General features: G+C 40.6%; 1 protein-coding gene across 4 annotated transcripts in view; it reads left to right on the top strand.

Annotated features, from left to right (window-relative positions):
• The first annotated feature begins 462 nt into the window (after nt 1-462).
• lmo3 (LIM domain only 3) overlaps nt 463-14,804 on the top strand; it is a 69,730-nt gene continuing 55,388 nt past the window's right edge. The window contains exons 1-2 of one of the 4 annotated variants that reach the window (XM_084346103.1): nt 463-775; nt 4,644-4,857. In XM_084346103.1, coding sequence (XP_084202229.1) covers nt 4,652-4,857 — 206 coding nt within the window. In that variant the 5' untranslated portion in view covers nt 463-775; nt 4,644-4,651. Of the gene's footprint in view, nt 776-890; nt 1,448-1,818; nt 2,674-4,643; nt 4,858-14,804 lie in introns of those variants that run through there. The other 3 variants (XM_084346102.1, XM_084346105.1, XM_084346104.1) reach the window with 3 other exon arrangements.

Raw genomic sequence — 14,804 nt, 5'->3', positions numbered from 1 at the left:
TTCCTCTTTCTATGATTGTTTTCTCAGTTGAGTTTGTCACTGATCTGAATGGAAAAACACCATGGTAACCAAAAATATATATGAATAGAAAAATGGTTTGTTGACACTGTGGTTATTTGTGCACAGACTAATCGTTTAAAGGTTAATTAATTAAGACTCCTGATAGGTCTGACAGCCTGGTAATCCAATACATTACACCACTGGTCTGACTGCTGAAGTTATTTAAATCATTTGTCCCAGCGGTCAAATTGTTCTGTGTGCACTTCTAAACAAACCTATTGTGTGTCTTTCTCCATTATGTAGGCTAATGAGCACCATGCCACGCACATCTGTGGCTGCAAGATTGAAGGACGTTGGAAAATGTGGGCGTTCCGGGGACGCGCACGTGATGCTTGCCCTCAGTTATAGTGGAGCAGCTGGTAATAAGTAAATGACCTTATCGTGGCGGTGTAATGTCTCACCGGTGAGGGATTGAGGGTTTGGAGATAATAAAGCTTGACTTCCCCCGTCTCCCGCCATTCAGTCGCTGATGTATGCGGACACCGGCCTGAGCCCCGCACACTCCATGCATGTACCATAGCGGGCGGATGGACACCTGTAGCTGGGTGTCATACAAAGTGGCCGCTCTGATCCATGTGGAGCTCATTTCTTCCACCCTGAAGATCAGTGCAGTGCGACGGGCGATGTCAGTTTGGTGAACTTTTTCTGTTCAGAGGGGATCTGTAGCTAGAATCCGCCGCTGGAGTTCAGGCTTCTGCTTAACTTGTTGGGAAAGGTGAGTCAGCTGGAGATAAGCTGTCTATTTTGGCATTTTTTCATTTTGAAACAACAATCTTTGTTGTAATTTAAATGTTCTTAATCATTCAAACAAGGCCACAGTTAAATCAGATTTCACGATTGTATGGCTTTGATATTTTTAAATAGTCTATATGCGTGAAAACTGAGAGTGAATGATTATCGGTTTTAATTTTCCGATGGTGGTTTGGGCAGCGGAGTGAGGGAAACGTCCCCCTTTTCGTAGGCTACAGACGGCACGATGCCCGGGCGCACGTCAAAGCGCTGATTAGCGAAGCAGCGTGCAGCAGGAGCCGCTGTGTAAGGTGGCTAGTAGGATTAGATGGTCGCAGCGCCGCGGAGGGGAAGCATCTCTTTGTCGTCCTGTCATCCGCTGCCTGCATCTCCCTGCACATACAGCTCCGGTCGCCGTGTGACGCCCCACGGCAGCGAACCGCTCGCTCTAGCTCCTCCGCCTGTGTTTTGTTTGCCGGTGTTCCCCCTTTTTTTCAATCCTCTCTGGTCGCCGTGCTGGATTGTTCCCCTTCTAACAAAGCCTGATCCCAACCTGCTTGCAGACAGCTGCTCTCCGGACCAGGCGGCTCCGGGTTGCACGGTGGTGCTTCGGCTGCTTCAGCGGTTCAACAAATGCAGAAAAGGGAGAAAAGTTTCGGTAAGATGCTTACTTTGCGCTTCGGCATATACGAACGGCATGTTTCATGTGTGTTTAGTGTGCTCTGCAACGACAAGTTACAGCATCTCTGCATCGAAAACGACGTGTCTACATTTGACTGCTGCTGCTCTAACCGGATCCATTGTCTCTTCAATCGCTGATAACGTTTCATGAAGAAATTAAAGTGATGTGCTCTGGTGTTATGTTAGTGATCACACAGCTGGTATGTAGCCGACACGCTGCTGTGCAATGGCTCCAGTCTCTGTTATGTGCTTGTGCATGGCAAATTGAGTCTCTGTGTTAAACCCGTTATTGGCCTTTACCAGCACTCCGCTGCCATGGCAACAGTAATTAAACTGATAGGGTGAAATGTCAGCGTCGTGTTACCGAACAGCTGAGACTCAAATATTAGGCTTTTCTCTGCTCCATCGCTACATCATCGTCCATCCGCTCTGGGCTGGGATGAAGACACATGTGGCCGGAGACGTGTAGCATGGGAAGCTCAGCGAGTGGGAATGAGGAAAGGGAGTATACGAGCCAGCGCGCAAGCAAAACAGATAGGCTATCATTAGGGCTCCGAGCAGCTGTGATTTCCCTTCCGTTATGGAAAATTAAGCTTTTGTTCAGCACTCCCCCGGGCAATCGGAAGAGCGACGTGGGCAAATTCCTGCATTGCTTCTCTCCTTCTCCCCCGAGTTGATAAAGAGGAGTCGAAACTCTTCCGTCCTTTGGATTGGTAATGAGTAGCAGGGACTTTGTTGTGTTAACGAGGAGGACGGATCAGTGCCGCTGAACAGGCGCAGCGGAGAGCAGCCGGCCGAGCAGCCGTGCGCCCCGCGCTCTAAATCCAGCCAATTAACAAATCAGCCCCAACGCACTGGAACAAATGAGCTGAGCTAAGCTCCGCACTGCAGCCACTTTGATAGGTTCTGTCTTTCCAAATATTTTTCTACTAAAAGAATAGTTTGGATAGACTGTGTGGTAGGCGAGGAAATACATCGTAGTGACAGATTTGAAAATGAAAGAGCTGTGCCAGTGTTTCACATGTTTCAAGCCCATTAAAGAGCTAGGCTACAACTCGTGCAAACGTTTTCCTCACTGTCACTGAAACTTAGTTCAGTAACGTTAAAATGGTTATGCCACGTAACTGTCAAGGAAGCCACTAGTTTATTTACGACATAAAATTACAACTTGCAGAAAGTTAGAACCGTCCTAGTGAACATCAGGTAAGAGTTAGTGTTGTGTGGTCTGTACAGCCTGTTCAACAAGAATGCATTTACACACAAATGTAATAGATGACACGAGTATGGAGTGTTCAGGTTCTTGTACTACGTGTATTGTAGTGAAATTAATGGTAAATAGCAGGAAACACACAAATCTAAATCTAATCTAAACTATGCATTTTCCTAATTGGAAATGGTACAGAATAAAAAATATTAATTTATAAATATAAATGATTAATTTATTAATATAATAATTTATGCCAACTGATGTTTGAAATAAAATGGCAAAAGGAAAGTTTCAGCAGGCCTTTTTCAAAACAGCAAAGCTAAAGCTGTTCAATATTTTGTGTGTGTGTGTGTGTGTGTGTGTGTGTGTGCGCGCGCGCGCGCGCCAGAGAGAGAGAGAGAGAGAGAGAGAGAGAGAATGGGGGACAAAGGGTAGTGGGGTGGTGACTGTCCTCAGGGAATGGTAGTAGAATACTAATTCCAGCCTGGTGCTAGGCCACATTGTCCCCCTCTTCTCTCACCCAGTGGGCCAACAAAGGCTCTCCACAGTCGGCTCAGGCCAAACAATACTGCCGCTGCAAAGCTCCTCGTCTGTAGCCACGCCCCTTTAAGCACAGAGGAGGTCAACGTGAAAAAAAAGTGTCCAGGGACAAATGTGAAACTGTGTCTTTGTGTCTGTGTGGGCTGCTTGTTGTTGTCACAATACTTAAACAGTGCTGCTATTACTCTTGGTTTGTAGTGATCTTACTGGTCAGAGCCCAAACTGTAGACTGCCAAACCAGCGACATTCACTTCATCTGACTTTCTCTTTAATTGTCACAGTCAGTAAATTGCTGCCCACTGGGACCATTAATATCCATTGGCTCACAGCTGTTAAATCATCTACGTTAAATATATTTTAATAATGCTTTAAATTATTATTATTTACATATTTATTCATTAGTATTTTTTTCCATAGCAATACCATGAATGTCAATTTTTGTTTTTAATAACCCTAACACGTCAGTATATGTCATATTTCTGTTAAGCCAGATCAATGCAGGAGTCTCCTCAAAACTGTTCTCCACACATAATTGAGTCTTAATACTGATGCCTTTATATCACCGACATAAGCAAATGGGAAGAAAGGCTATTTCTGTACAGTATTATAGTTATTCTTTATTCATCACACCAGGTCGGATTCTGACTTGAACAGGTTGGATAAGTTATAAAATGAAAATTACTGTTTAATGTGAAGTGCTGAGAATGAATTGAGGAGTCTCACAGCCTGAGGAAAGAAGCTGCTCTGTAGTCCGTTGGTATAGTACCAAAATAAAGTTTACTTTGTTTCGCTTAGTCTCCAGGATCAACAAAAAGTAAAAAATCCTAGTGGCAGCTTTAATCTATTTCAAAAAGTAAATATTTTGTTCATTGTCTTGGATCTCCCTGTAACTGTCTCACTTGCAAATCTGTTATATTTTTTGCAGCTCCTTGTTTGGTCTGCAAACAAAAAGCCTGCATACTAACTTCATGAGTAAATCTGACTTTGCCCCTTTTTCCAGTATGAACACACAACACACTCAAAACCTCCTTGAAAATTATTTTTAGTCTAGAGATGGGAGACAGCTGTGTATAATCTTGGCCCTTCATGAAACATGGTTTTAGAACCACAGTTTAGGATTTTCATCTGTGTACAGAAATACAGTACAAGTGAAAAAAGATAACATTATTTGAAAATGTTAGTTGCTTACTAAAATCTGTGTTTTTTGACAATTATATGTAGGACTGTAATAGTCCATGAATGCTCACGTCAACTAAACAAAGCTTTAGAAAATTTAAAATGTCTTAAATTATACTTTAAATGCATCACATTCCTTGTTTGATCATTTAGCTTCGTCTCGTCTTAGACTTTTTGTGTGTTTCTTTTTTCACTCAAAGAATGTTGTTGGTAGATGAGTGTTTGAAGCCTCTTTCTGTGCTTCCCTCAGGTATACAAATGCTCTCCGTTCAGCCGGACACCAAGCCAAAAGGCTGTGCCGGCTGCAACCGGAAGATCAAGGACCGTTACCTGCTGAAGGCCCTCGATAAGTACTGGCACGAGGACTGCCTCAAGTGTGCCTGCTGTGACTGCAGGTTGGGCGAGGTGGGCTCCACACTCTACACCAAAGCAAACCTCATCCTGTGCCGGAGAGACTACCTACGGTAAGAAAGACAGCCGACATCTTTACCGCTTCTGTGTGTCATTCAACAAACCGTGTGTTCTATCCACATCTCACAGTCTGGTCACAGTGTGTACAGAGTCAATTCACTGAAATTCACTTTACACACATTTAGAGTTACGGCTGAGCTCCCCTTTTAGATTTTTTAGATTTACTACGATTCTAATACGAATTCTTTGAGTGTATTACTTAGTTGTTGCATTATTGTCATTATTGTTTTTGGTTTATTCAGAAAACATCAATATAAAGGTCTCGAGAGTCTCATTTGACCCGTTTCCATAAATTGTGTTTTGTACTGTTTCCATTTATTTTTGTGCCGTTTCCATTTGTTAGCCTTTGAAATCCTGTAATTACCTTGGAACATGGTTGATATGACACCTTATTTTCAGGATCAGCAGTGCTGTTTGAAGCTGAAGTGACATGGGGTGTGTATAGTTGCAGTCACGATTTTAATTTGTTATATACATGTAGAATTTAGATATTCCCTGAAAAGGTCTACTTTAAAATATGACAGCTCATTACAGAAATTTTATCCAACTAATCAGTGAAATCTATGAGGGTTTTTAGTGAATCTGTCTGGCAGCCACTATGAGCATAAAACAGCATAACCAGTAATAAACAACACAGGCAAAATTGATCAACAACAAAGATTTAATTAGAGTAACTTTTACTAACCTTTGTCACTTTGTACAGGTCTATGGAGCACATCAGGAACACGAATTATTCTCAAAAGAGTCAAAACCAATAGATAACATAGTTACCACTTTCAACTTGCAATAGCATTAAAGAAAATCTTTGCACCCTTGTCCCTATTTCAGGAGAGGGTGACATAACCAAACTGAATGTTCCATTCGCAAAATGCAGGAAGAAATTTCACTTTGTTCTCAGGCTCTATGGATATTAGTCAACCAAAGTTAATGTCACTATTATCCTGGCCAAAATAATTGTTATTCATGATATTATCCTGTTGATCATCAAAATAGGCTTACTACCAATTATTGTGATCAGATTGACTGGTTTACAAGGTATCTCACATTCATATACAGTATTTAGCTGTTTTTACATTTCTTTTCTTTTATTTATTTCTCGTTTGTATTTAAATATCAATACATTCTTGCTAGAAGTCAAATGTGACCCCATGTGCACATGAAGCAAGCCCAACTAAGTGTCCTGACCCCAACAGAAGAAACTCTGCTGCTTCAGCAGTGTGATTTACAGGAACTGACTAACCTTCTTTCATTCTGTGTCTGGGAATTAAGTATGATTTTTAAAGCTTCATTTTACTTGCACTAAATTATATTTGTTTGCTGGAATAGAATTCACTTACCTGTTCATTAGTTGGAATATAACGTATCCCTTTTTTTATAAACAGAAATATAAGTTAAAAACCCTTTTATTTGCAGTTTGTGTACGGTGTATTTTCTTATCTGGCATTACAGCTAGTTTACAGTTAGCAGACATAGTATTGTCAAGTTGGCATTAAAGGAGTAGCCCATACACCAAATGGTAGTCTCACTGTTATAAATTAAATTGTAAGATTATAACTGATAACTCTATAATTTGAAAAAGAGGTCTAATACATAACACGCCAATTAATCAATCAATTAATCAATTAATACCAATAGCATTGCACTAAACTAGTCTGTAATGTTTCCTAATGCTGTAAACTGTTGTAATTCTGGTTTGTTGAGTGATGATCATTTAATGATCATCACTCAACAAACCAGAATTTAATTTTTGCATGTATAACAAAAATCTTTTGTTACACACATGAGTATAGTTTATATGGTCAACAATGATTAATTCAGCCTTTTAAAAATAAATATGTCAATAATAAGTGGGGTAATTCCAATATGAATCTTATCTGATTTCTTCTGTCTTTTCAGAGCTGCTAGGGTTGTGCTGCTTGTATCAAGGCCTACTGAGGGACAAACAGCTGCTGGCTTAAATTAGGTTTATATAAGGAATTAATTTGTAGTTTATGGAGGCTTGTCATATGTAAAGCTCAGCATTGACACAGGCTACACATAAACTGATTTCTGTTTTAAATTAATTCAGCTAGAGAAAGGTTTGAGATGATTACAATTATCTTCACACTGTTATAAATATATTACACTTCCTATATATTTACAACAACCACTGCAGTTCCAATAGTGATGGATATGTCTTTATTAAAAACACAAAGGGATGACAGGCTTATAGCATTCTCTCCATATTGTTGCTGCTGACACAGGATCATTTTATTTTTCCTGCCTACATACATCCTACATTAAATGAACAGTTATTTTTTTCATCGTATATAGTTTGTAGACTCAATCAGCAAAAAATAAAAAATATAGAAAATATAAATAACAGGACATCAGACGTCATCTTAAAAATCATCAGCATTTTGTGTTAGCTGACCATAATTAAAAATATAGTCCTGTTTCCGCTTTGTTAACATGTCTGAACCTGTGGCAAAGAGTACATGGTGCAGTAACAGCTGCTTTTAGGACATGTTTGACATGAATATATATAGAATACTATCATTAGGGGAGTGAACATTCCACATAAAGACTAAAGTCAGAGTCAGACAGTGGGTATGTTTGCACTGTGTGCCTGCTGCAGGCCCTGGCACACATCATTTTGTTTCAGCATCAGTTATGAGATAGTCACTGTTAGGTGCTGTACTAGAGGCTTTGGGGAGAAGCTGCTGTACCAGAGAATAATCAAAAGGTGAGTGTGCTATCAGGCGTTGGTAGAACGTTATATGAGACACTTATGTTATTTTTAAGTAAAATCCACTGATCAGCTACAACCTTGAACACACACATGTAGGTCCCCTTGTGATGCCATAACAGCTCTGACCCATCAAGGCATGGACAATGGACCTCTTGAGGTGTCCTGTGGTGTCTGGCACTGTTATGTTGGCAGCAGATGCTTTGGGACTTGTAAGTTACTGGGTGTGGCCTCTGTGGATTTGGGGTTGTTTCAGCGCATCCTACGGATGCTCGATCGGACTGGGTTCTAGAGAGTTTGGAGGGCAGGTCAACGCCTTGGGCTCTTTGTTGTTTTACTCATTCCATTCCTAAGCAGTTTTTGGGCTGTGGGAGTGCACACTGGCAGAGGTCGCTGTACACAACGTGTAACCATGTTTCAGTGTGTGGTACGTCTCAAAATATTATCCTCATGAATGCCAGGACTCAAGTGGTTTTAATGTTTTAGCTGATCAATGTATGTATGTGCATCTACCTGATGCCCCCAATATGATCATGTGAGAGGTCAAATTTAAGTTGCTTTGGAATTAAGTCTCTAACCCAAACCAAATTAGGTGGAAAGAAGGAAAAAAAAGCTATGATGTGCCACAGTTACAGCTACTCTCTTTATGATGCATGGGTGGATTAGTGAATGGATATACCAGACACCAACCCTTAGGCACCAAGCAGCATCCTTTAATACTGAGTATCTTCCCATCCTGAGTGCAATCTAATGCTTATCTATATTATATCTTCATACAGCCAAAACAGTGCATAGTTTGGTAGCCAAATAAGCCTTTGGTAAAATTAGTAAAGCACGTCAAATAGTTTACTGCAGAGTAACTCTGCTTCAAGACTCCCTGTAGTGGTTTACGATAATGTTTTGCATAGAGTCCTAATGCCCATCACAGCTGACCCAGGGGGCCAATCTGATGTTACACAGACAGTGTAATAGGTGTTTAATGTTTTGTTTGCAGTGTTCAGTGTAAGTAAGGAGGTACATTTTTTTTTTAACCCAGCCCAAAGCCAAAGTTTTATTGTTGAAACTCTCTCTCTCTCTCTCTCTGGTCTTTTAGTTTTGCACACTTTTACACAGACTAAATATTTACCTCTTCCAAGTGATAAATCTCTGTGGTCACAAGAAGCCAGTGACCACAGTTCAAGTTTTTTGTTTCATCATCATTAAGTGTGAATCCACTGGATATTTTTTTTTTTCCCTCCAGGAAATTTTCCATCCATGTTTGTGGTGACAGAAAACAGGTATTTTATGCCAAAACATGATCTCTTCCTAACCCTAACCAAGTGGATTTTGTGCCTAAACCTCACCAAAGTATAGGCACAGCGTTGTGACTAGGGCTGGGGCGACACGTCGCCGTCATCGATTACGTCGACGCAAAAACTGTACGTTGACGCGTCAACCAACCAAAACAAAAAATGGCAGCAGCGAGTTGCAACAGCAGCAACGCCAGTAGCCCTTTTCACACCATTTCTCCGCCTTTGTTTGTTCACACAGAGCCGAGCAGCTCCGGCGTAAAAGACGACCAGAGTATAATTCACACAGCAAGCCGGCGCTGCGGCTCCAAAAGAGGCGTGACGATACGCGTCATGGTGATGACGTGTGTTTTTTTCAAGGTGTTTCCCCGGTGTCCACCTGTTAATCTAAACATGTACCTGCTGACTGTTTATAATCATATGGATGCTGATATAATGTGTTGTGATGAGATCCTGACCCACCAAACAAGTGACAAAGTTACGTTTTTCTCTAAATTACATAATTACATAATCGCCATCAGTAAACAGGACGCTGTCTGACTCTGTCACTTGCGGGGAGGGAGGCTGTTTTCTGGGGGAAAGTTCACTGAAGTCTCGGTGGAGGGCTGACCGTCCCAGTGATTTTTTTCACCGTGACAAACACTTGGCGAGTTAAAGTTTTTTGCCGGGGACAGACGCTGTTTTTCGGGCAGAAATGTGACGAAGAGTCGGTCGGACCGACACTATAACACACATATAACTGCGGTATTATTTTCCTCACATAAGTTGCCAAAGATAGGACCAGTTACTACGTTACTGTTGTTTGGTCATGCAATGTTGCTTTGTGGGACATTTATCTATATTTTGTTGAGTGATGGACCTGTTTAGTTATCAGACAGTGAACACCATCAGATCGACACGCCCTCGCTCCGCGCCGCCGGCTTATCCGTTCACACTGGTTCGGTTCGCCATTAATGCGCCTCTGATACCTCCGGAGGAGCATCAGAGGCGGAGGGAAATTTCACCCCTCGCCGCATCTGAAACTTTCACACAGAGGCGGATGCCGAGAATTGGTACAGGATCCCCGCATGCAAATGGAAGTGTGAATGGGGCTACTGAGTCAGCTGACGCTGAACTCAGCAAAAAAAGAACACGTATTTCGAAGGTATGGGACTATTTTACAGTAAAAGGGAGCAACTCTGTTGTTTGTCAGCTTTGTAAAATGGAAATGGCCTATCATAAAAGCACGATGGCTATGCACCAGCACCTCAAAGTGCTGAAAGACGTGAGGCCGCTTGCTATTCATTACTTGAATTTTATTTTGGAATTTGGTAATTAACAGCAATAAAAATGTATTGGAATGAAGAAATTTGTGTTTTTTCATTGAGATACATAAATTAGCATTATGTAAATTGCTATATAGGTCAAATTATGGGGAAATAATCGCTAATCGAATCGGAATAGAATCGAATTGAAAAATTAAACGTTAGATTAATCGATGCATCGAAAAAATATTTGCTAGATTAATCGATGACAAAAATAATCGTTTTGCCCAGCCCTAGTTGTTACAAGAGAAAAATTGAAAATTTAACTTAAAGAAACTTATCTGCTATTTTGCAGAAACATTGCCAACATTTATTCTGGTGATTGGGTTGTTCCTTCATTAAAATGAACACACACAGTATAGTTTATTTTGAATCAATCCCACCTCCATGACCCCAAATAGTGTTTCTCCCTGTTTTAATAACATTTAATAAAATCTACAGTGAAAAAAGGATACTACACTATAAAATGGACTAATGCATTGTTGGAAGGGGTTTTTTTCATGAGATTTGTGGACAATCGATTAGATTAGTTTAGATTAGATTAGATTAGAGAGTTTATTGTCATTATACAGTGTACTACGAAATTAAAAGGCCTCCACATTAACCCAACAAATAAATACATTTATGGAATCAGAAAATAGGAAAAGTGCAGCCTCTAGATATGATCGTACTTTAGTTTTTCAATGTGATGTGTCATGTAAATAGATCAACACTTCAACCCAAGTACCAGGACCACTGAAAGCGCTTTAGAACAGAAACTGTAAATGCCATCAATGTATCAGTTGGTGTGGACATTGTTTGTACAACACTAACACAAACAGTAGCAGTGAGGCCAGGCATATATTTCTGTACAGGCGTGCAGGGTAAGGGGGAGACCAATTCCAACATGTTATTCTTTCATCTTCGAAGTTCAAGGTGACTGAATTGATTTGACGTTCGCTATCACGCGAGTGGCCTGCCCGTGAATGCGCCCTGACATCTCCTCAATGCTAGCTAATGAATGGCAAATATAGCAAACCGCAGCACTCCACATCTGATCTGCAGAACAACAAAGAAAGCCAGGCTCCTTCACTGAGGCAATCAATGGCTGCAACATCACAAAGCAATACAATTTTGCACACACACTAACACACACAATACAGGAATACACACTCCCTCACACAAAAAGCAACCTCAAATGTATTATTTCTACTTATGTTTATCTCAGTCTGTCAGCCCAGGTTAGCGACAAGAGGAAAAATAAGGATGACTTTACATTTAGTCCGTTTTTATATTCCGTTGGCTCTAAAAGTAAATTATTTGTGCCTTCATTATACACCCCCACGCCTTTCTCCAAGTCAATCCTTTTCTTCTTAGCAGGGTGGCATGTTATTAGGCCTGACATAACCAGGGTTAATAGAATTCTTCAGGGGTCTACAACCATGAGCGATATGATCCTACCAGCTGAGAAATAATAAACCTCTATCACTATACACAAAAAACTTAGTAAAAAAATATGAGGAGAAAAACTTGAAGCTTCAGCAGTCCCTGCGTGTTCAAATATGTTGTACAGAGAGGAATTTGTGTGTATGTGTAACCAAACGATCCCTTCATATACCTGCGACTGCAAACACAATTATAGGTATTATCTCCTACAGCTTGATTTGTGCTTTGCTCTCTCAGAATATGGAGAAATGCTGCAAGAACATTTTATCAACAAATGATCCCTTTGAAACCGAAGCCTCCATTGATGATAGTGGTAATAGTGCGACGCCACTGTTTATGCTGATGTGTGATTTTCACAGTACAGAACGATAATGTTTAAAAGCCCAGAGGAGGGAGAGGAGCAGACAGACTGACACATTTAAGTTAAAAAAACACTGACAAAATGAAGACTGCGGCACAGCGTCCTGCTTACCTGCCACCACACACACACAACACTAGGGCTGGCTCCAAGGCCTGGTGCAGGCATGAAAACGCTGTTGAGCATCAGTTAATGGAAAACTGTAAATTCCAGGCATCCATTTAAAGACAGCGCCATGAGAATATTTATTTATTTATTTATCTATTCATTCATTTTTTTAATCCAAACTTCAATTTTCCTCTACAGTGGTTTTACTAAGATTATAAATGCAAGCAAACTCACAGAGCCGTCAACATGGCTGGATTTATTAACGTTTGCGAAAGCTGGCTATCAGTGAGAGATAACCAACATGTAGAGCATGGTTCAGTGTAACAACTCACATTTTTTTCGTCTTTCAGAATCTTTGTACTTCACAGCCACCTTGTATAACCATGTATGTACATGTAAATCATAAATGTATGTTTTTTCATCTCTCATCGGGCTTATGACACATTGTCAGTTTGTGTGTCAGCATCAGACGTGACTGTGACATCAAGTCAAGCATTATCTCCAGGGACCGGCAGGGAGTAAAGAGAAAAGGCTCTGGCTGTCTGAAGCTCATCTGTTCCTTTCAGAAATCTCATTTAGTTACATTTTTCCTTATCAATACGTGTCATACCATTTAATAAAAAAAAACTGTTCAGGGTGTGATTACTCACAAAGAAGCAAAATATAGCCTTCTTAGCTCAGATACCCACAATCCAATGAAGTGTTTAAGGCCATGATCCAAATGATAAATTCTTCACCCTTTTAAGACTCAGTCTACTGATTCATAGGTCAATCCTGGCTCTCCTCTGAATGTAGCCACTATAAGGGGCTAAAATAGGCTTTTACAGGCTCCCTCAAGACCTAAAGGAATGAATGTTGCCAACTCTTGCTAACTGTGAAGTGGCTAAAGTAGCTATACTGACAATGATGTAGGATGACACCAAATAGTGATTGGTTATGAAAAATGTTCATTACAATCACAATAAAGATAGAGAAAACAGCATAAGAGTAGTCAGTGTCAGACTGAATTACTGGAGTGGTAATTAAACGGCCATTCAGCAGTAATATCTGGCTACAGCTATAGTTCTATCCAAATACAGCACAGACACATTCAACAGAGCAGACTTGACTCCCAGCTAGTTAGTCATATTAAAGGCATCAGTGGATTGTAAACAGTTACACAAAGAGCTCATAGCCTGTGATTTCTGAGTAGCCACTGCATAACATCTAGCTCACTTGACGGAACTGTGCTCCTTGGAGATTTGCAGGTAGCTGGGTGTAGTTTGTCATCAGTTCTCTCCTCTCTGATTCTCTGCAGGCTGAAAGATTCAGGCCAGCTCCTCTTTCTCTAATGACTAGTGCAGGTGTTCAGCTGTTCTCCCAACTAACACTGAAGGGCACAAGGACGTCCTCAGTCAGGCTGCTGGTCAATAACACCACAGCTTACTTTTCTTTGCCTGCTCTAGTGTAGGGTCTGTTTCAGGAGTAGATCCACAGTAGTGTAGTGTATCTTTTACTCAGTACTTCACATTACTGCTGACCATTTTCAAAGCATGCAGTGGTGTTACTTTTTTATGTTTTTCTATACTTACAGCTTGAGAATGAGGTAACTTGTGCTCTGTGAGTGACATACTTATGTTACGAAAGTTATGAGACTGACAGTAGTTATCTAACCCAAAGTATGAAAATTAACTGCGACCGTTTGACATTAATTACATTCCAAAAGTCATAATATGTGTTGATATGTGAACTGTTTGTCAGCAGGCTTTATTTTGAAAATCTAACCAAATGTTGCATTTTACAGATGATTGTTTACTTGACCACGTAGCCCCTAACATGCAGAACTGACACTAGGTGTAGGTAGAATGTCGTAGGTTGAACCTTTGGGCAACTGACCGTATTTTACGAGTTGGGACTGAGAACGTCTTGCCATAGCAAGGGATTTCCTAGAAGCAAAACAGAAGAAATTAAAACTTTTAACCTATCATATTTTTGAATGATCAAGGACACTGTTGTGTTTCTGGTTGAGAAAATTTGAGAATGTCATTAAAATAAAGCCTTTACTATGGGAACTGATAGTGGAAAAAAAAATACATCCAGGCAGTAGGACCTAGGTTCTCCAATAGGACTGATGCTCATTGTTCTATAGCGCCGCAATAATATTAGAGTGAATGGACCGCCATTGCAGCAGTTGGTCGTCTAATAATTGTCACAGATGGGTTAACATTGGAGTTAGTTGAAAGCTGGGTACCTCTCATACAGATGCAAAATGGTACTTTGTTTGTCTGTATTTTATTAATAAAGAAATTATGAGGAAGCAACAATGAAATGGCACCAGTCTCATGAATATTGCTCTGTAAATGAAGGGGAACTGATTGTCCTAATCTAGGTGGTTGAAGGACCTGTTTAGCCTGATATGTTGTCTTCACTGCCCTTTTCAACTTCAGCGACTGTGTTTACATCAAAGATAGCGTTTCTGTCAGGTGCTGTCTCTCCAATGACAGCACCTGTACTGTAACGTGTTTTCTGTAGAAGAAAGGGGAGGATTTTGGCTTTTGAAGGATGTGGTATCTACACTTAAAGGTTGAAGAGCCTGCTATGCCAGTGCATGCCATCATCATAATGTACTCTGTCCTTGTGCCTTGCAACATTTTTGTTTTTCTATGGCGTGACAGCAGTAGAACAGTGCAGTGCAGTTTAAATTTAAAAGTCAAGTCAGTCACACACTGACAGACCAACAGGCATTGGC

The sequence above is a fragment of the Pagrus pagrus genome (genome assembly GCF_965226575.1).
Source record: "Pagrus pagrus genome assembly, chromosome: 23".
NCBI lineage: Eukaryota > Metazoa > Chordata > Actinopteri > Spariformes > Sparidae > Pagrus > Pagrus pagrus.
The sequence above is the reverse complement of the archived record's forward strand: the minus strand, read 5'-3'. Positions and strand labels throughout refer to the sequence as shown.